The sequence below is a fragment of the Quercus lobata genome, chromosome 5 (genome assembly GCF_001633185.2).
Source record: "Quercus lobata isolate SW786 chromosome 5, ValleyOak3.0 Primary Assembly, whole genome shotgun sequence".
Classification (NCBI taxonomy): domain Eukaryota; kingdom Viridiplantae; phylum Streptophyta; class Magnoliopsida; order Fagales; family Fagaceae; genus Quercus; species Quercus lobata.
The window spans coordinates 12,538,756-12,562,370 of record NC_044908.1 but is presented as its reverse complement, the minus strand read 5'-3'; the positions used below and the strand labels follow the sequence as shown (position 1 = coordinate 12,562,370).

The 23,615-nt window shown below is 32.0% G+C and overlaps 2 protein-coding genes across 2 annotated transcripts; one reads left to right on the top strand and one right to left on the bottom strand.

The window, feature by feature from the left end:
* The first annotated feature begins 2,954 nt into the window (after positions 1-2,954).
* LOC115991681 (protein HOTHEAD) lies at positions 2,955-9,122 on the top strand. The gene is made up of 6 exons (XM_031115522.1): positions 2,955-3,182; positions 3,880-4,255; positions 7,056-7,366; positions 7,537-7,922; positions 8,085-8,653; positions 8,803-9,122. Exons 1-6 carry the CDS (start codon positions 3,107-3,109, stop codon positions 8,855-8,857), a joined length of 1,773 nt encoding a protein of 590 aa, XP_030971382.1. The 5' UTR covers positions 2,955-3,106; the 3' UTR covers positions 8,858-9,122.
* Positions 9,123-12,938: 3,816 nt separating this feature from the next.
* LOC115988415 (histone chaperone ASF1B-like) lies at positions 12,939-16,232 on the bottom strand. The gene is made up of 3 exons (XM_031111986.1): positions 15,945-16,232; positions 13,786-13,901; positions 12,939-13,683 (listed from the first exon to the last, which is right to left on the bottom strand). Exons 1-3 carry the CDS (start codon positions 16,051-16,053, stop codon positions 13,330-13,332), a joined length of 579 nt encoding a protein of 192 aa, XP_030967846.1. The 5' UTR covers positions 16,054-16,232; the 3' UTR covers positions 12,939-13,329.
* Between the last annotated feature and the right edge of the window lie 7,383 nt (positions 16,233-23,615).

Below are 23,615 nucleotides of genomic sequence, written 5' to 3'. Positions count from 1 at the left end.
AATCAAACGGTTACAGATATAAGAAACCTTATCAGTACCCTGGAATATCCCAAAGTATCAATTTACAGTTGAACCTTCATTTCAATCCCTAATTGGACTTGATTTTGTAGAGACTTCTTCCATTTTTTCATGGATCTCAGTACGTGACTAACTTTCTAACAACTGATATTTGTTGTTGAATGCAAAGTTCTTCACTTCAATGTATGTTAAAGATCTGGAAGCACCTATTTACAAAACCCTAAGGCACACAAGAACGCAGTAGTTTCTCCAAAGATATATGAGTTCTCTAGATGAGTCTCTGTGTCTTTTAATGACTTTGAAATAAAGCTTTTATACCCACTAGGAGTTTAGTAAACGAAACCTTAGTAATCCAAGTCATCATCAGCTGAAATTCTGATTTGAGAATTTAGATTTGCATAGCTTGATAGATCGAGAGGTGTTGAGCTAGTGTCGAGGTCCATCATTTAATCTCGATAGTCAAGCTTGTGTCGAGACTAATGTCGAGGTTCACTTTTTCAACTTTTCTTCAATTCTTGGTTCAATCTTTATATCTTCAATGATATCACTTGTTTTGATTTCTCAACATGTACACTTCATGATATTTTAAACACATCTTAGATCTACTCAATTACATGTAAAGTGCATTTTGTCAAAAGATATGGAAACACATAATAAATATGATCCTAACATATTTGAGACAAAATTTGAACCTTCAATAAATAAAACATTTAAATGTCACGAAGTGTATGGATTTTAGTTAGCTCAACTAGTAAATTCTTTTTTTGTCGAATAAAAGATCATGTGTTTGATTTCTAACTACACTAAAAACTAATTATGATAAAAGATAATCATTATAAAGCAGACATTATAAGTTTAAAAAACTATCATATAACACCACATGAAAAAACCCAATTGCCCCTCTTTAATTTCTTAAAACAAAGGTTATGTGGCACAACAAGGGTTACATTTTTCAAATGATTTTATTTTAATAGATTGAAGAGTGTCGATTCAGTCTTTTAATATGATGCCATGTATGCAGAGGTCACATTAGTCGCACATGACATGTTTTTCTGTCCAAGTTAACATCTTAACTGATAGTAGAGTATAAAGTGAAATACAAGTTATAGTTTCGCGTGGTAATTATGCATTTTGAAAGTTCATGGTTTTAAGTGTAAATATTTCATTATGCCTCAAGTCTTCAAATTTTCTGTTTGTTCTTTCATTATTGACCCCTTTGAACTCCAACAGATGGTGTTGGAGTATTTTTTATAAAATTTATGAAATGGTCTTTTAAGTGGGAAAAGAAAATTTCAGTTTCATTTTCACTGATGGATTTGGGTTTCATTCTTCAAAAAGTATAATCCAAATATAAGGAATTATCCTTTTTAATATGCTTCAGTTTTCTTTCTATTAATTTTAAAGCCTTCAGTCCTTTATTAGTAGTTATTAGTCTCCTCTCACTCATATAACGCATGGCTTAAATAGTTTTTGACCACAAACTTAAAAGGTATGTATGTCATAAAATTGATTACTATGCGTTACTGCTTTAATGACAAACGTTCTGAATTCTTTAAATTCATGATAAACGTTACAACTTACATGTAAAGCTACCAACCGCAGACAAAGCTCGAATTCAATTGAAATATCAAATATGAGTAGGCTTCTCCTGATCTATATAAATATATGTGATCAGCTAAGTGGTGAAAAAAAAAATTAAAAAATAAAAATAAAAATAAAATTCTAGCCCTCCCACCTTGTTGGCAAATTCTTACCAATTCTTTTCAACCATCCGGTATTCTTTTCAACCATCCGGTTATATATTTATATAGAGTCCAGTTAACAAGTGCCTTTTAAGTATTTATTAATAGACTATTTTAAGAAATTTTTGAATTACTTTTAAGTGAAATATAAAAAGCTGTCAAATATTTTTTTTTTCTTTCCCCATAAAAATCTTCTAAAATTTCTTAAAAATTCATAGATAGCACGTATTGTATCAAGAGAGAGAACTAGTCTGCACCTCGACTCTACTACCACTAAACTCATGGAATTGACGATAACAATTTATTTCTCATGTTACAGGATATGTTGGAGCACTAACGAGGTAATATCTCTATATTTTATGGTAAATTAGAGTTTTTTTTTTTTCTTTTTTGGAAGGTAAACGAGAGTTTTTGCGAAATAACATTATATAAATAATTATTTTGTAAATTATGAAATACATTTTATTAATTAATTTATGTTCACAGGAACAAATGGTAACCCCAACTCCTCTTAGACGAGCTGAGAGCGGTAGGGGCTCAAGCTGTGGGTAGCATAACTGTCAACAATATTTCTAACCATTAAAAAAAAAGGAGAGGGTAGATGGTACTAGATTTATGAAGCTGTAAAAGTCAAAAACCACCTAATGAAGTGACTAGTTAATCTTGATTGTTAGGGTCCGTTTGGATACAGTTGAAAACTGAAAACACTGTAACAAAATAATTTTTAAATGTGTGAATAGTACTAATTTTATCTTAGCAATGAGACAGACATAAACACTTGAACCACAATAACAACCATGATTCCACTTCATGCATTGCCTTCAAAAGTTGTACAATAATACCCAGCTCAAATTTTACATACATATGCAGTTGAAATTATGAGTTGGGCATTATAGACTACATAAAGCAGTGGTTGTAACAATAATATATGGGCCTAAATTAATAGACACCTTTCTCATAGAGGAGGCTGGCAAGTGACTGTGAGCTGTCTTTGATATCATGGACTTGATCTGATTACAAAGGAGTTGAATCCAACGGCCTTGAATTACTAACTCCAACCGTGACATTCATTTCACCATTAAATATCCTTGCAGTTTTAGTCTCTCTCATATTAAATGCAGTTGAACTTGCAATCTTAGTTGATATTGCTTACTGTTTTTAAGCTTATCTGCCAATAATGACTTGTATTATCATTCAAGTTCATGTATAATTTTTCCTGTTATTTTGGGTATATATATATGTGTGTCAACACACATAAAACAAGGCCAACCAGAGTCAGCCACATAGAGGCCATCGAGAAGCATAATCATCTGTGAAGTGTTCTGAGTTCTTAAGTTTGCCTGTCAATGGCTTCAGTTGGGGCAGTGAAGCTCTCTTTCTGTTTCGTTCTATGGCTCTCAAACATACTCTCTTCTTGTCAAGGTTTTTTTTTGCCTGCTCCCATATATTTTTAACATCTCTAGCTAGCTCCGTGCTTTCTTGTATTCACAATTCTTTGTAGTCTGTTTTTCTTCAATATCAATGGGTACAAAATAAAACTCCAAAAAGTGAACTTCTTTGTGATGGGTTATCTTGACTTAGATGGTTTGTTTGTTTGTCTTCTTTGGCTTTAATTGGCTCATATTTCTTAATTTTCCTCTTTTTTTTTTTCTCTAATAGTTGACCAGCAATGGATGTACAACTGGTTTTGATGGGCAGCCATATGCACTAGTAGGAAGAAAATTAGGAAATGTAGTATGTGGTAGTCTTTCAGGACTGTTGGTATATGCTGTTGTGAATTCTCTGTGGAAATTGCTTCTTTTACTTCAACAGCAGTAGAAGAAGAAAGACCAAACTTTTGACTCTTTTTTTAGGCCCCCAACTTTAATTGACTAATTGGTTGTCTTTACAAATTGCAGATTTTGTTTTTCCTTTAACATTAATTAGTATTCAATTCCATGTTAACTAGTTTGATCTAATAATTATGTACTAGTAGATACAGCATTGTGCTAAGTTAAATGAAATGTAATTAAAAGTAGTATTCTGCTAAATTATCCAAGATCTAGCAATACTGAAAATTCAGTAAAGTTGGGGAGTTTTCTAAGTTGAATGGAATGTCCTTAAAATTTTTGCAATGCAGGTAAGGAGAATTTCTACGAAAACCAGTACCCATTTATCAGACGCGCGAGCTCATTCTCATCATCATCATCATCATCATCCTCTGGTGGTGACAATGTTTATGATTACATAATTGTGGGAGGAGGCACAGCTGGGTGTCCTTTGGCTGCCACCCTCTCTCAAAACTTCAGTGTTCTATTGCTTGAAAGAGGGGGTGTCCCTTTCTCCAATTCAAATGTCTCACTTTTACAGAACTTCCACATTGCCTTAGCAGACACTTCTCCAACTTCTGTCTCCCAATTCTTCATTTCCACAGATGGAGTCCTTAATGCTAGAGCTAGAGTTTTGGGTGGTGGCACTTGCATCAATGCTGGCTTCTACACTAGAGCAAACGCAAGGTATGTTATACACACACTCACACACACACACACAGTATCTTGTTTAATGAGTTGAGCATAATCCTAGAACCAATTCACACTATTTTTCTTATTTAAAACCTGTGACCTCTACAAAAAAAAAATGTACCAGTTCTTTCAATTAGCAATTGGTAAATTCTAGAGCCTTCCTTTTTTCCTTTATGGGATTAATATTTTTCTTTTTGGGATTAGTTTTTAAGAATATTGTTCTTAGATTGTTTAGGATGTTTGTTGCAAAAATTTTTGGTTACTTTATTATTATTATTATTTTTTTCTAAGTGTTTGTTTTAGTTAAAAGACAATAATGAGTAAACTATTAAACTCTACATCCATGGACTTGTTTAAAAGAAAAGACTGCAGAAGGAAAAGAATAAAAAAGTGGGGTTTTTTTTTATTTTAGTAGGTTGAAGAAAAATAGATTAGAAGGCAGGTTTTTACATTTATTTATTTTTTTTGTTAAGAGCAAGGTAAGAAATAAATTAGAAAGTACCAATTTAAGAATAACCCCAATGGATGTTTGTAAAGTTCATTTCAACATTTTGATATCACGGCCACAGAACAGAACTGAACCAATAAAAAAAAAAAAAAAAAACACTTCGTTCAAGTCAATAACCTACTAATTTAGGTACCCTTGATGTGAACACTTTAATGTCTCATAAATATTGTTTCTCTGTTTTAGTTCTACCGGTATTTTCTACCTATTGAATGCCAACTCCCAGTCCTTAAACGGCAATGACAACCCAATTTTTGAATTCCTCCTGTACAATGCTGGCTGAATATATATTTACCATTATGCTTATTATAAATGGCCTCATTACATGGCAAAGCCTAAAGTCTATCAATGTTCATTTGGGAAATTATGCCACCTACTTTTTAAAAAATTTCTAAATTGTTGTGAATTATATGGTTTTTTTTTTTTTTTTTGGGGGGGGGGGGGGGTGGTAGAATGAGTGAGTTTGGCATACCATATGCTCTTTCAGAAGTCTATTAAGATTTTTTTAAAAAAAGTATGCGTTTGAATTAGCTTTTTTCTGTTAGTTTGTTTATTCACATATTTTTTAAGCCTCAACTTTTCAAAATACAATTTTACTTTTGTCAAATTTCATCAAAATAAATAAATAATTTTAAATTAACAGAAAGTAAATCCAAACGTACATGTTTCCACTATTTTGAGAGGGAGAGTGAACACAAGCAAAACCCATCAATTCAACTACCAAACCCACCAGCTATAACTCCTCACAGAACTAGCATGTTGAAGTTAAGGTTCATAAAAAGTGAAAATAGTTATATAGATGGATAAACTCTTGAAGTTTTAGGAAAAGTTTGAGGATAGATACACATTAATGTCCATATTTAGTAGTGATTTAAGAGTTATTATCCAAAAAATTAAGATTATGCTCAATCCATTGATGTATTAATCTCCCATTTAAATCATAACCATGACAAGATAGCATCTTTTAAGATTACATGATGCTATTGCTAAATAGAAGTAACTTTTTGACTAAGAAGATGTTGATATTAGTCAATTAAATGCTACATGGTCCTTGGAAACAATAATTGTGTGGCCTGATTAGAACTTATTGACCAAAAGTTAGTGAAATCAACAGTTAAGATTGTTTAGTTGGGAACAATTTACTGTATTAGTGTAATTGATACAAAATTGATGGTAAGCATATGACTTCCATGATTATGTCCATGTACTATGTAATAGAACATTTATGATTTCATCTTCCTTCCAAACACAAATTGACCCATTAAATGCTGTTCATGGACATGGTCCCTTTCAACTAAAATTCCCAGCATGAGGATGATTAGGTTAAGTGTGTTACATCTAAAAGGAGTCCAAACATTTAAGTCAGTCATATTGTGACCACTTAAAATAAACATGTGGTCCATAACCATAAAATGTCAATGACATTATATCTCACCAATATTTCTAACTCATCTACCCAAATTTATCTAGTATTTAAAACGCAGGGTTTAGTAACGCAAACTTGTAACCTATGTATGAGAGCATTAAAGTGGTGGAATGTTGGGTTAAAAAAAAAAAAAAAGTCAGTTTATTGTTAGTTGTTAGTTAGTTTATTTCAAAAAAAAAAAAAAAAAAATCTGGTATTTAAAACAAAGTACATTTTTATTTTAAATATTTTGAAACCTTGTACATTTTTAAAATGTCAATGTCAAGTACTGCATTTTTACACAAGCCACAACTTGTGACTTGTGTCCACTGTAATGAAACAAAGGTTTAAAGGTTTAATTTCTCTAGTATCTATCACAAATAAATAAATTAATAGTGATAAGCTGGGCCTGCCTGGGCTGGATTGAAAGTTCTCAGGATAACCTTAGCCCATAAAATGTTTGGTGAAAAGCCCAGAACATATTTGCTCCATCTAATTGGAAGTGGGTTTTGACTTCTGATTGTCATGTTCTCATTTTCTTTTTTCTTTTCTTTTTTTACCTGACAAAGGATTGAGGCTTTGACAATTGACACCCTGTAAGTTTCAAGGATGGGGAGAAAGATTGGCCTAATGATTGAGACTTTGGACAAAAAGTTAATTGTACATAAAACAGGAACAAAAATCTTGTAGTTTTCACGGTAATTGGTCAAGTATAGAACTCATATAGATTTTGTAGGAGCAAATAATATGATCATACAAAATAACTGCACATATAGTTGAACATTTCTGGTAAGAAACAAATAGCCAAAGCTAACCTATAGCCATTCTTAGAGATTTAAACCTTTTAGTGAAACTTTTGTTACTGAATAAGCAATGGCATGCAGGTTTATAAAGAGAAGGGGTTGGGATGCCAAGCTAGTGAATGAGTCCTACCCTTGGGTTGAGAAACAAATTGTCCACCGGCCTAAACTTGCACCTTTGCAGAGAGCTGTAAGGGACAGCCTTCTGGATATTGGGGTGTCACCTTTTAATGGATTCACATATGATCACATCTATGGAACCAAGATTGGTGGGACCATTTTCGACAGGTTTGGCCGTCGGCACACAGCTGCTGAACTACTTTCTTCTGGGAACCCTCGGAAGCTCACTGTATTGATTCATGCCTCTGTCCAAAAGATTGTATTCGACACAACAGGTATGTCAGCATCTTCAATTGGACTTATATCTATATGTTATGTACACTGTCTAGGCATTTGGTCACAACTTACTCTATAACTTTCTAATGAAAAGAAGTAAGGCGAACTTCAAGTTTGTTAGAAGTTGATCATATACATAGCACTAATGAGATGATAATGTCTAATACAGGAAAGCAACCAAAGGCTGTGGGGGTCATTTTCAAAGATGAAAATGGTAACCAACATCAAGCAGTTCTCGTAAATAAGGCAAAGAGTGAAATCATATTGTCTTGTGGAGCAATTGGGACGCCTCAAATGCTACTGCTAAGTGGAATTGGACCAAAAGCTGATCTTAAAAAGCTCAACATTCCAGTAGTGCTTAATAACAAGTTTGTTGGGAAAGGCATGGCTGATAACCCCATGAACACAATATTTGTTCCCTATAATAGGCCAGTTGAGCAGTCACTCATACAAACTGTGGGGATTACAAAGAAGGGTGTGTACATTGAAGCTAGCAGCGGATTTGGACAATCCAACGATAGCATTCACTGCCACCATGGTATCGTGTCAGCCGAGGTAAGCACCAAGGTCTAGGAACTAAAGCAAGATTTTTAACAACATTGGAGCTGTCAAGTATTAATTGAAAACATTGTCTAGAAAGTCAAACTAACATTCTTCCTTGAAATTTCTTTGATTATGAAAATATTCACTATGAATTGCATTTTGTGGTGTGACCAGATTGGGCAGCTCTCCACAATCCCACCAAAGCAAAGAACACCAGAGGCCGTTCAAGAATACATCAAAAACAAGCGGAACTTACCTCATGAAGCATTCAAGGGAGGCTTCATTCTAGAAAAGATTGCCAATCCCTTATCAACAGGTGAGCTCAACCTGATCAACACCAATGTTGATGATAACCCCTCTGTCACCTTCAACTACTTCAAACATCCGTATGATCTTCAACGCTGCGTTGATGGAATTCGCATGGCCACGAAGATTGCCCAGTCAGAACATGTAACAAACTTCACAAGGTGTAACAAGGAAACTGTGGATAAAATACTTAACATGAGTGTCGAGGCTAGTGTGAACCTTATACCTAGGCATACTAATGACACTAAGTCCATGGAGCAGTTTTGCAAAGACACTGTGATCACAATTTGGCACTACCATGGTGGGTGCCATGTGGGCAAGGTTGTCAACCCTGAGTACAAGGTTCTTGGTGTTCACAGGCTCCGTATTGTTGATGGCTCAACATTTAGTGAATCCCCAGGCACAAATCCTCAAGCCACTGTAATGATGATGGGCAGGTACTACTAATAAACATTTTTTGCATCAAAATTTTCCCTTCTTAAAAAATAAAATAAAAAAGAAGTAGAAGAGAAAAGAAAGATATATTATAGTAATGTTGAAATATATTTTCCTCTCTTTTTAACATGTTTTTGGGAATGATATTTAGGTACATGGCAGTGAAGATTTTGAGGGAGAGATTGGGAAGAGCAGCTGGCATATGAGGGAGGGTGGAAGCCCAGTTAGGAGGATAAGAAAGTGTTGATTAGTAATGTAATTTTATCATATTAATTCTTAGCAAGCAGTAATATGTAGAAAATAGGCTTGCCACTGGAAATCCTTATTCCACCCTAAGCTATTTATAATTTTAGTTTGTATTCTTGAACGCTTTTCATAACTCTCCTTTTTTCTTTTCTTTTTTCATTTTTGATAACCCTCCATCTGGTTGTTAAAAGAAGTGTGGAAAGAAAATTACAATTTTGAATGTCATTTGTTATTGTGGTTTGAAAACTAAAAGAAATCCTCATCTCAACTAAACTAAACTAGTAACTAGTTATATTAGGTTTGGTTGAGTGGATGTTTTTCTGGTATTATATGTTTTAAGAGTGCCAGCCCCAAAAACTTGGGACTAAGGCCTGTTGTATAAGTTCTAAGAGTCAATATTCTTTTCCTAAATTTCTCCTTAACCAAATGGAGTGTAACATAAATTCACACTAAGAGGTTGTTTGGTTAGCTAAAAAAAGTGGTGTCTTTTGTTTTTATTTTTAGTTTTCATTGGAACTCACCACAAAACTTGTTTGATTTAAGAACTTGTACTTAGTTTTCATTTTCGGTATCTTAAAAGTTGGATTTGAATACAAAAAATGAAAACATTTTTTCAATGTTTTCATTTTCATAGAAAACGAATATAGTGGTAATTCTGTAAATATTGTGAAAATGCAAAGGGTCCCACTTGATTGATTTAAGTGTGTGCAAGTGAAAAGAGTAACTTAAAAAAAAAAAAAAAAATAGTACTAAACCATGCATGATAAATTTTATATCTAAATTATGTATTCAAAATAACTTACAAATCATTTTCAAATTTAAAAATTGGTATTTTTTATTTATTTTATATATTCAATTTTAGAATTTGAATACAGAAAAAGGGAAAATGAAAAGTGAATATGCCACTTTTTAGAACCAAACAGGAGTTGTTGTTAATGCATAGTCCTCCCCCACTTAAATCCCCGACATCCTCATTAGGGCCCACTTTGTAGAGTAGTGTTTTTGAGCCCACATAAGGTTACCTGGCTGGCTCTTATACCATAAATATTGTCACGCCCTAAAGCTAACCAAGAGGGCTAAGCACACAACAATAGCCACACACTTACTAGTTTTTTTCACCTTATAAGCATGCAATGCCTTCAGAGAGCAATAATAAACCTTGAAAATTGCCATATTAAATCAAATTAAGCACAAAAGTACAACGTAATAATAATCTCCATCACTACTAAAAAGAGACTAAATCTCATAAGACTAAGAATCTAAACAAAAGATAATTTTTAAACATAAAATTCCAATCTTATTCCAGCAAATCCTAAACTTCACTCATGCGCACATCTTAGCAGAAGCCCATAAACATGCTACTCTTCAAGATCAGAATCTGGAAGGGGAAAGAGGGGTGAGTTGACAACTCAATAAGTAATCAAATCCTAACTAGCTAAAACAAGCATATAGATTGACAAAATAATACATTGTGCATAAGGTCAAATATTTCACATGTATTAAATTTATAATATATATAATGTGGATTCCAAAAACATAAGAAGTTTTAGTTCATATATTCAAAGATATTCACATTCTTAACAATCTTATATATATGACTATGGTCACGGGTCACGTTATATCCTTATGACTAGGCATCAGATTTAGATGAAACTAGTTATATGCTAATATATACTCTCATTAGCTAGGTCCAAAAACAAGATAAGCTTGTGATGCCATAGATGAAACTAGTTTTGATATTAATGAATAATTCTCATTGGTTAGGTATCAGAGATTCAGAGCATAGTCAAATTATCCAAAAACATAATTCAAGCAGAAATATATCTCATTTAACTACTTGTGTAAAATTATATATATAGAAATTAAATATATTTTTGATGATTCCTTATTCTTTATATTAAATATATATATAGCTAGCACAATTAAAATAAACATTGTTACAATTGTAAAATAATATTCAGTAGCTAATAATACAATAGTATAAGCAAAAATAAAACGAATCAGGAGAAAGTTATTTACCTCAACTATCACACCACAATATGCACTTCTCCCTAACATTTCCTCTAAAATACTTAAATATCACCTAAAACATATTTTCATGTACCATTTACTCAATAGCCAAATAATTAAAGAAAATCTTGCAACGGTACCAACCAGAAGAGAAATTTCTAAAGTATCCAAAAATTTTCCACTACTAATATCTCACACCCAAAAGTCCATATATTCACTTTTTTTTTTTTTTTTTTTTGTGCCACCATTAATTCCTAGACTTAGAGATGTAAATATTCATAAACAACTTGGATTCGGCTCAATAAAAAGTTTGTTTATATTTGTTTGTTTATAAATAACCCAAGTTTGAGTCTTAGTTTTAGGCTTGTTTAACAAACAATCCAAGCCAAAGCAAAAAAATTTGTTCATAAACAAGCTCGTGAGCTATAAAGTTTGATACCAAACAAATCGAGTATAGACTCATTTATAAGCTTTATATGTGTTTGTTAAATAAACCCATTACACATACCTTGGCCAACATGGGACTACTATCGATTACTTTTTTTTTTCTTCCCTCTAAACTAACCAAGCAACACTTTAGAGTTTAGACTTTAGTTACATTTTTTTTTAAAATAAAAATAAAAATTTAAGTGGGCCACATATGGTCTTTCCCTATTTCATTCATAATAGTTACATACAAGTTTTGTTCTAATGTGGATGCAAAAATTGTACTTCGAATAAATGCTAAAATTGGTAGCAATTTTGGTATTTTGCTATACTAATATTTGAGTTGTGAAATTTGATTTTAATTATTAGGGGCTTTGGATGGGTATCCTATGTGGACTTTCTGTTCAAGTTGTGGCACTTGTTATAGTAAACTTAAGAGCTGATTGGAATAAAGAGGTAAGAAAATGTCATTTGTTTAACTTTAAACCACGACTTGGACTTAACCTAAAGGAATCAAGTAAGAAACTAGCATATTCAGCACGCACAAAAAAGTAAGAAACTAGCTCTTTATAATGAGGCACTAATTAATTAATGATCCAATAAATTGGGACCATGCCATAGTACTAAAATGATCATGACTATTGGAAATGTGCTAATCTGTTTGGCAACTGTTTTTTCAATTTATTTGCTTACGTCTAATTTTTTTTATTGTCTCACTTTTTCTAAATACAATTATATTTAACAAACTTTATACAAAGAAGCTTTCGATATAAAGTTACTTCCAAACGCACGAGACTAGAAAAGTGCTTTCAAACTTAAAATAAGTGTAAAAAATAAAAATTTCTCATAATTTATTCTGGTGCCAAATTTATACCTGCAATATAATGTGTCCGGGTTTGTTCAAAGGAATAACATTATTCCCTACTACCACTGGGTTTAATTTTGCCAAATAATTTATATTTCCTTCCTTTTTCAGGCAAATAAAGCTGTGCGTGGTGCTCAAAGAGGTGGCAGCACAATTGTTGAGGAGGAAGAGGAACTATAGATTTGATTTTCACTTTTCATTACACATCAAGAAAATAAATTGTTGATAAATAATTCTCTTTTTTTGAGTAAGAAAATGAAGTGCTTTACTTGTAAAAAAAAAAAAATTATAGCTCTTGTTGAGATTTAAAGAAGTTTCAAGTTAGCTTAGACTTTGAATACAAATATCCTTAAATATATTATCATTTCTAGTCCTGCAAAGTTTTAGAAGTTAGATCTTGCAAACTAATCCTGACTGAAGCCGGCAATATCAATCCTATCCTATTTTCCTTCATGTACACAAAATGCATGCAATTATAGATTAAGAGGAGTAACAGGCAAACACCAACTTTGGTCCCAAAAATTTGCTTGAAGTTCCAATTGATCCCCAAAGTTTAAAATGTTGTCATCAAATGTCTAAATGTTTTAACTGGTTTTAATTTGGTCCTTCTATTGATGTTCACTTATGCAAACTCAGAAAGCTGTCTCAGTTTGTAACTGTGCCTAATATCAAAAAATTTCATGATCTCTGCTCAATGACGAAGTCAAGAATTTTTACAGATAGGCAAAATATTCATATCATTAACTCTTAAGCATAGGTTACATTCAGTTCCAATTCACTTCATATGATTTACTGTCTCCAAAGAACACAGTCAAAACATTTAACTGTTTTTCCAATAAAATAGGAAAATTTTACAAGACCAAGTGATGAAAGACTTTCAAAAAACAAAACCTAAACTTTAATTTTCATGGCATACAAAATCTTTAACCCATTATGTACCACATCGCAACCCAAGTACAGTGATCGTACACCACATTCCAACTAGCAATTCACAGTAGATCATGGTCACAAAAGCATATCATGGATGGAGATGTTTGAGATTTGGAAAACCAGTTTCGCCCAAAATCATCAGTAGTTAAAATTTGAAGTCAAAATGTCACAATATGTCATGCAGCTGCTTCAATTTACAACCTAGTGCTCAATGGCTGGTCCTTCAGGTGAAGGGAGTGGTTCTTCTCCATTTGCATTGGTCTCAATGGCATTCTCAGCTAAAGGAGGGGGTTCTTCACCATGCTCATTGTTCTCAGGATGAAAATTGATTGGGAACTTTGTGACCCTGGGCTTGTCGGCCAAAATATTTCTTTGAACCCTATCAACCGAAACTTTTGGTGGAGGCTCCTCTCTTAGCTGTTCGTCATCATAATCGTTGTTCACATAGTATCCAACTCGAATATACTCTTGTCCAAGATAAGAACATGTCAATAGCAGTACTGTGACGCCAATGATATCTTCATCATGGATTTTTGATGGGTCTGGAGGGTCTGCCTGCCAGGGGCCCCAATAAAAAAAAATTTAGTGTTATTTTTATAAGCAAATTAGCATTGAAACCAAGTTTAGGACTTAGCACAAGCATTCATCAAAAACTACCTGAAGGACAAATCGGTAGTTGCCAATGTTGACTGGCCCAACAAGCACACTTTCAAGAAGTTGGTCATATGTCTCATCCTCAGCAGATCCCACATAAATGAGTTTCCATTCCAAATCTGCAGTGTTTTGACTTAAAATATGGCAAGGCTAGCAAGGCAGAAGTCAAAGAAACAAATTTAACTACATAGATTGTCATAACAAACAAGGGAAATGCACAAAAATTTTATATTAGAGAAAAAAAAATCAAAAAAATTTTAAAAGTTCAAAGAGATAAATGAATGATTCCCATTAGTATAATTAAGCGACTCCACCTAACAGGGAGAGTGGGGGGTGAAGAGAGAAGGCATTGAGTGGTTAAAGAATGCATCAAATACTGAAATACAGCTTAGCTGCACCTGCCACTTTTACCCTAAGCGAATGTACAAAATATCTTGAAAAAACATGCGACATCCTCAAAGCATTTTAGTATCTCAAATTCAAGTACTTGGTAGCTGGAGTTAAAAAAAGAACTTCTATAGGAAATATAGAAATGGTTCTTCTATGAGTACTATCAAAGATATAAACATCTACATGCTTAAAGATGAAGATTAGTTTATTCATTCAGGGCAAGAAAGAAAAAATTAAAAGGAACAGGCCAAAAGCCTCACTTAGATCCAGTGCCTTTTACAAACCATCAGGGGCTTCTTTGTTGTCTCATCCTGTGTATGGCATATCTTAAACAAACACATGGATTCTAACACAGGACTAACTAAATCAAACTACTTTTTGAACTTCTCTTCCTATTAAACACTTTACCTAAGCCTATCATATCTCAATAGATGGACTTCAAATAAAATCAGGACTGGATCATACATCATTGGATTCTTAGTTTTCTTAAAAAGTAATTATAAAGCATCCAAATTTATGGGAAGAATTAATCAGATTACAAATGCTCAAACGTTACAATTTTTTTCCCAGGTTAATCTTCCTTTAAGTCAGATACTGCCTGTTCATTCTGCATAAATGAAGCTGTCAGATAACTGCACTCTTAACACCAAACAAACTACATTAATCGTACTAATTCCCCATTCAGATTGATCAAGCTTAAGGGGGGGAAGGGGAGATGAAATGAGTGAAATATACAACCCATCTTTAGTCTTGGTGCTCTAGACTGAAATAGAGATAGTGGCAACAGGTGACCTATTGTCCCTTAGATGCCGACTTCAACACAAGCGCTTGGATCTCAAAAGAAATGTAACAAGGTCTATAAATTCTTTCATAGAAACCAATTTAGCCCTTCAAAAAATAAGAGAGGGTATAATGAGAAATCAACTTTCCTGGTTCCATTTCCTTTTGTTTTTCTTCTCTCTACCTTTTGCTTTAGGTTTGATACCATGGTCTCTTCTCTTTCCCCATATCCTCCTAAAACCAGCTAAAGGGTATAAATTTTCACAATACAAAAATCAATGGTTGGACAAAAATGCATTTGAGCATATCCCATTTATTTGCATTAGATCTAAGGCATATTTGGTTCGACTAACAACAACAACAAAAAATTTAAGATTTGCATTCATATCTTTTGACCTTAAACACCCCTATAAACCACCCATAGCCACCCAACAAGACTTTACCCCTTTGTGAACACAACAAACAAAAAGGCTGTACCCAATTCACAAAACTCCCACTTTTGCACAGTCTGGCATAGGTGATTGGTAGATAATCGTACCCCCAATTTTTATTTTCTATTTTTTTTTGGAGAGGCTGAATCCTGGACTCAAACTCACAACACGCCACTTGTTAATTCGTGAACACAACAAGAATGTCGAAATTGTGATTTCCAACTTCCTACTCATTCAACAAATTCAAAAAGCAAAGAATTCATGCCCAAAAAAAAAAACATAACATAACATTTATCCTAATTAGTTGCAAAGAACAACAACATAAGACTTGCTAGAGTACAAGACAACATCATAAGTCATAACAACTAAGACAGCTTTCAAACTCAAAAAGACTTTAAATTTACGAACTTTTACAATAAATTAACGAAGTATTAATGCAATAGGAGCCTAATTAAATTCAAGTAGTACTTTAATTGTTTCCCTAATTAACAAACAACAAACCCTAGATGAAGCTAAAAAAAAAAACAAAAACAAAACGGTGACGTTTTGTGAAGTAGTTACCGTCTTTGAGAGGGGTCAAGCACTCGTAGGAGATCTCGAACTGAAAGGGGTTGAGAAACGTGGCTGGGTTGTCCAAAACGGCGACGTTTGTGATGTTCACGGCGCTCATAGTCTCGACCCGGAATATGAATAGAAGAACGGATTTGGATTTGGATTTGGATTTGGATTTGATGGTTCGGGTTCGGGTTCGGGTTGTGGATAGGGATCGGTTTTTCTCATTGAAAAGTGGAAGCTTTTGAAACAAAGATTGGACGGTGAACCGGTGACTGAGAAATGGAGAAAGAAGAGAATCAAAATGGGACTGGTATTGGGTTTTAACTTTTATTTGGGAGAGGGAATGTTGGGGTTACCGGCTGTAGCCGGTAATTAGTGTGGAAAGAAAAAGGTTTACAATTTGGCGGGAGTTTTTAACCCTTTTTCTTATTATTGAAATTTGTTCTTCCTCTTTTTTTATTTTATTTTATTTTATTTTTTTTTTAGAACTTGATTTCTAGATTAAAAGTAATATAATGTCCATAATATTTTTAAAGCAAATTTTAAGTGATAAGTTATTATTGGTGGGCAAAAAAGTAAAATCAGTTGTAACTTGTCTTCTATGATTTATTATGAAAATGTTATGAGTGTAACATTTCTCAAACTGAATCATATAGTTGTTGGTTTTTATTCTTATAGTTATTAATATTTAATATTTGGTAAACCTTAAACCTTGAATTTCAATCTTCTTTTTTGTCAAAATTAAAACTTATAATTTTTACAAGTATAACTCTATGGTGTGGAAATTAATCAAATTGTGAAATAAAAATTGTTAGAAGTTCCTGTCAAAAAAAAAAAAAGGTTAGAAGTTAAGAAGGAAAATGTAAAAAAGAAACGAACAAATTATATATTTATATAAATGTATGTAACTATGGGGAGAGAGAGTATATTACAGTTCCTTTTTAAATGTAATTAAATATATACTAAGAAGCATTACAAACAATAAATTTAAAGTGAATAGGGATGGAGTATTATATATATATATATATATATATATATTTTTTTTTTTCTTTTGCTATTGAGTATTGTAGTTTGAAAGAAGTATATTTATATTTGAGACATTTTTTTTTTTAATAATCATTTATATTAGAGACTTTACAGTGCTAAATAGAACCAGTGGCGAAGCCACATTGGGACCCAAGGGGGCCTTGGCCCCCCCCCCCCCAATATTTGAAAAAATTAGTATATATATAGTAGAGTTATTTTAGTAAAGAAATGCTATATTCACAATATTTTTACAATAAATCTTAAATGGTAAGTTATTATTGGCTGTTACGTGTGTGCAAAAAAGTTATTTTGTTGTGGATTAAAATTAGAACTAATAACAACTTATCACTTAAGATTTATTGTGAAATTGTTGTAAAAATATTGTAGAGGTAGCACTTAAATAATTTTCCTCCACTACATAACCATGTGTGTGGTTAAAATACTTCCTGCAAAAGCAGGTGTGTAGTTGTGTAAGCTACTCTCACTTTCTCATATTTTTATTTGTTCTTAAAATATTAAAATAATCAATGTATCATAACATCATAAATGTATATGATTAAAATATATTATTTTTATCATTTTATTTATATATAAAATAATATAACATGTACTTGGTTGTAGTTATAGCTATTTTTATATATATATATTGAAATTTGAATGATTGTTTGTCTTTTATTTAAAAATCTTTAAATTATTAGTATTTTTAAAAATTTTAGTCATTATATTTAATGGGTGATAATTTAATTTGAAAAATCTAGGTTCATGGACAAGCTTAGGAGTTGGTAATTCAGAAATAATACACATTTGGGTTTTTATTATTAAGTTGTATGTATATTACTGTTAGTATGGATATAATAAATATATACATAGAAATAATTAATTGTCTAAATTTATATTTGGCCCCCCCAAATATAAATTCCTGGCTCCGCCACTGAATAGAACGTGTCCAATTGTTTTTATTGTTCTTTAATTTTGATGCCATTGAACTATTTTCAAAAATTAAAATGACTATATTGACATAATCCAATCTTCTTCTTTTTTAACTGACATAATCCAATCTTTAATAACGTAGGAATGGATTTTTTTTTTTTTTAATAATACATGGTGTGAGAAAACCTCTATTTTCTTTAGCAAAAACACGGGCAGAAGTTAAGCATGATATACAAGCTTTGTTGGGTGCAAGAATTATGGAGGACTATGAGAAGTATCTTAGTTTGCCAATGGTTGGAGGAAAATCCAAGGTAAATAATTTTAAAGACCTACGGGAAAAGATTACTAATAGAGTATTGGGATGGAAGGAAAAATATATTTCTAAAGTAGGGAGAGAGATCTTAATTAAAACTGTTACTCAAGTCATACCTAATGTGATACTATTAACTTCATATTGGCAAAATAGTGGTGGGGACAGTCAAAGAATGAAATGAAAATCCATTGGATCAATTGGAAAAAACTTTGTAATAAAAATGAAATAGGTGGTATGGGTTTTAGAGATATTCAAGCTTTTAATTTAGCTATGCTAGCAAAACAAGCTTAGTGATGGATTCATAATACTCACTCTTTGTTCTATCGAGTATACAAATCAAGATATTTTCTAAGATGCTCTTTTATGGATGGGGAGATTGGCAGCAACCCTACATATGTTTTGGAGGAGTCTATTGGTAGCTAGAGATGTCATCAAGGAAGGTTCTAAATGGAAAGTGGTGATGGAAGGTACATTGAGGTTTCAAAATTCAAACCATATATGGCTGACACATAAACCAATCTTTTTGGGAGAGGCTCGGCCAAATGAGTTGATTGATAATGGCACGGGCCAATGGGATAGAGAAAAAGTTTTTTATCTCTTTGCTCATCGGACAAGGATGGAGATTCTGCAGATGCCTTTGTCAAGATTGTCTTCAAGGGATGTACTGCTTGGGCAATTTGGAATGCTCGAAATAAATTTTATTTTGAGCATATCCAAACCCATCGATGAAGCAATTAGTTTTCTGCAAGAGTATCAAAGGCCGGTAGCTGCTCAGTGATTTGTTTTGGGTGTTTCTGTTGCTGTTTGGTATTGTATGTCCAGGGATCTAATTTTTCTGCATTTCTGCACAGTGGTGTTTTCTGCACTGTTGTTTTTCTGCAGAGTTTGTTTTTCTGTACAGTGGTTTTATTTTATTTTATTTTTTATAGTGTTTGTTTTCTGCAGAATAAGTCTGGTTATTCCTTGTTTTGATGTTAAAGGGTTCTTATCTACTATTTATTATACTTTATTTAATAAAATTTCTAATTTTTATCTTAAAAAAGAAAAAAGAAAAGAAAAAAAAGGAGAGAACCAAATAGCAGTTTCACCACTTTTTAAAAACCGTATGGAATCATTTGGTATATAAATTAAAATTTTAATAAGAAGCTATAGAATTTCAATCCCAGCCACTGATATAAAATTATAAATGGTTGGTGTGGACCAGGGTTGGAAGATTGAAGATGAGAATAAATCCCAAAAAGAAATGAAAAGGAAACACACAACATGCAATGTAATGGGCCATACAATAGGGAGGCATCAAAACATAAGAAAGACCCAAGAATTAAAGGCTAACAATGGATACACCAGTCCGGAAATTGGATGGGCTCCAACACATTTAAGAGCATCTTCTCCCAATACCAAGCCCTCGTTTGGTAGAGCATCTTAAACATACATTTTCAGTTTTTAAACAATATTACACGTATTTTTATACACTTTTTCACCCACAAATATTTTTAAAAAATTACAAACAACATTATTCAAACTCCTCTATCAAATGAGCCCCAAATCTTTGGTACCCACTTTCCTCGCTTTTTGAACAATGAAAAAGGGCCCGGCTCAGCCCACAGAGAGTCCCATTTGAAGAATAGTCAATCCAAGCAAATAGGATTTCACCTTATGAATTATGATTACAGCATATAATACAACTTTGTGGTGGGACAAACAACTGCATCAAAGTTGATTCTGACGCAACTAGAATTGTGACAAGGGAGCATGAGTCCGAGTTGTTTGGCCAAGAAGATTTGGGGAGCTGATAGACTTTGTTTTATCTCACTTGCAAGATGAATAGCGAAATGGATTACATTGTTTCTTGCAAGCCATGTGTGTTCACAAACACAATCTTGCATAGGAAGAACATCTTATGGTTAAGTAGTATGTAATCTTACATTTGTACTAACATTAATGATTAGCTAGAATTTATAAGATTATATGGAAGCATTTTTAGACTTGAAGATTGTGGGTGGGTTAAGTAAAACAAGATGATGGAATTGTAAGGGGAATTGTAAGGGGATTTCCTCGGTAAACTGAATATGATGAGCTTCCACGTGAACATCACCTCTATTTGTAAGGAAAAGAAAAACCTTATGGCTACTTTGGTTAGAGTGAAAATAAGAAGGTGAGAAAATAGTGGAGAGAATCTAGGAGATTTTTGGGTGGGAGAGGTGTTTGGTTTGAGTAATTTTTGGGAAGAGAAACTTGTGAGATCAGTTGTTTCTTCCTGGACCCACTATTTTTCAACCTCTCAAAATTGGAGAGAAAATGGGAGGAGAACGGTAAAATAAATATGATAAACTTCCAAAAAAACATCACCCCTGTCTGTAAGGAAAAGAAAAACCTTAAAACTAACATTTGGTTGGATTGAAAATATAAATTATAGAAAATCGGGGAGAGTTAGTAGGAGAAATTTTGGGTGGGAGGAGTGTTTGGTTTGAGTAATTTTGGCGGAGAGAAAATGGGGAGAAGAAGGGGTTGGATGGAAATTACTCATCTATCCCTTCCCCTACCCCTAAACTAAATAATGTTATTCCTTTTTTTTTTCTCCTTCATTGTTGAATGTTAGTTTTTTTTTTTTTTTTTTTCAACAATACCTTTTTTTTTCCTTTATATAAAAAGTATATAAATATATATATATAAATTTATTTATTTATTTATATAAGTTATGAAATAGGGGTATAAGAGTAAATTTATACATACTCTATTTTTTATCACTCCACTTTTTCACCCCAAACCAAACACAAAATGAGAGCAGGGCCAGCTCAATGAATTTGGGGGCCCCAGGCGAAAGCTTTAAATGAGGCATTTTATTATATTTAATTATAAATTCATATATTTTTTTCAATTAAAATTTATTTTTCTTGCTTTTTGAGAGGCAAAATTACTAATTAAATTTTTGTATTCAAGTTTCGCTAAAATTTCCTTTTTAATTGATAATATGACTAATCCACTTAATCTTTCTTGTGACATATTTGATCTTAAATAGGATTTTATTAATTTTAATTTTGAAAAACTTCTTTTTGTGAAAGCAACTGTAACAAGTATAGTTAGTAATATTTTGAAAGCAATACATGCATTTGAAAAAGATTCTAGCCTCTTTATATAATTTAGTACATTAATTGGAGAGTTATCATTTATTTTGCAAAACTTCTTTTAAAAATTTTAGTTCTGAATATAAATCTAAGCTATCAATATTTGAATAAGTTTCATGTGTGAGAAAACATTCAAGATTAAGACAATTTTTTTTCAAACTATCATTATCTAGTGATTTTAGTTTTTCAAAATTAAATAAAAAACCAAAAATATTTTCATATATTTGAAATTGTTCAAACCTACTTTTAATTGAAGAAATAGCTTGATCTACTATATATAAAAAATAATTAATTCTAAAATATTCTTCAACGGATTGTGTTGTCTCATCATTAACATTTTCATCAAACTGTTTCTTCCTACGAATTATACGTTTTTCAGGAAATATAGGCTCTATTTCCATTTTGGTTGCAATTTCTTTAGATGAATTCATAGCAGATGTAAATCCATCTTCTCTATATTTTTTTAAAAAAGACATGAGACCTTTTAATTGATCTATAGCAACATCAATATGCATGTCTTTCTATTGTAAATTTTTACTAACAGAGTTAACAACAAATAATATGTCATACCAAATAGTCATAGCTAGCAAAACCTCAAAACTTTCAATCTCATATGTTGCTAAACAATCAGCTTCACTTTTTGTTTTGGGATCTTCACTTGTTTTTGCCAATTGTAACAAAGCATCTCTTATTTCTAGAACTTGAAATTTTTTTGCTTTCACACTTTCAATTCGACTTTCCCAACGTGTTTGTGACAATGGCTTAGGAGTAAAACCTGTCACATTATCTTGTAAAATTTTCCATCGCTTTGTGGAAGAAGAAAATAGTGTGTATATACGTTGTACTACTCCAAAAAAAGATATAGTTTTAGGACAAGAATTAGCCATATCACATTGGACAAGGTTGAGATTATGACAACCACATGGTATGTAAAATGCTTTAGGATTTGTATCAAGAATTCTTTTTTGTACTCCTTGTTTTTTCCCTTTCACATTCGACCCATTATCATATCCTTGTCCACGTACATCATTAATATCAAGTTTTTATTGCATTTATAATTTTATTGAAAAGACTTTTTCCAAAAGTATTATCTACCTTTAAAAATTCCACAAAATGTTCATCTATTTTTATCGGAGTTATTGAAATATCCACACATCTTAGTATGAGAGTCATTTGTTCTTGATGACTTACATCGGGGGTACAATCAAGTATAATTGAAAAGTATTTTGCTTTTTAAATCTTTTTTATAATTTTACTTTTAATTTCATTTGTTAATAATTGTATCACTTCATTTTGTATATTATCTCCAAGATAATGATTATGGATTGCACCATGTTGAATACGTTGAACATGCTCTTGCATTACTGGATCAAATTCTGCAATCATTTCAATTATACTTAAAAAATTTCCGTTATTTTCTTGATAGATCTTTTCGTTTTTTCCTTGGAATGCCAAATTATTTTTACCAAGATTTTTTACCACCGCTATTATTCTTAATAACACATTTTTTCCAATGATCTTTCTCTTTCTTAATTTTTTCTTGGACATTTTTATCAATTGTTCTATTCTTCAATAATCTTAGTTCTAAATCAATCCAAGTATTCATATTAGTAATATGCTCATTGGTTGTTTCGTGATTTTTAAGAATAGAACTAATATTTTTCCAATCCTTAGTTCCTCCATTAGCTAGTTGATTTGTATTAGATTTTGAATTAAACAACTTGCAACAAAAACAAAATACTTTATCTAGGTCTTTCGAATACATTAACCATTTTCTATCATGTTTCTCCCCATTTGGTAATTTTCGAATATAATGCGTAGTAGAAAAATGTTTAGAGTTCTTATCTATGGGAAAGTTTAGATCATCAACTCTTATTGGACCATTTTCTACTAACAAATCTCTTAATTTTATATCAATAGTTTTCCATTGACTTGGATAAAAAATATTTGTAGGAATATAATTAGGTTGATCATTAATATTTTCACTCTCCTCTAAATTATTTTGAGCTTCATTATCAAGAATGGTGACATTACATGTTTAAACATTATCATGACCACCTTCGTTATTATCATTTTGTTGTATATTTTCATTATCTTCCAACTCTTTTTGATGAATTTCTTGTTCATTTATGAAACCTTCACTCAAATTTTCTGCAAGATTTTGTTTTTTACTAGTAATAAATTTGTCCATAGCTCCTTTTTGAGATTCAATTAGTTCTTCTCTTTGTCTTTTTTTTTTTTTTTTTTTTAGTTTTTCATATCTAGATGGATATTTTCTAGTAG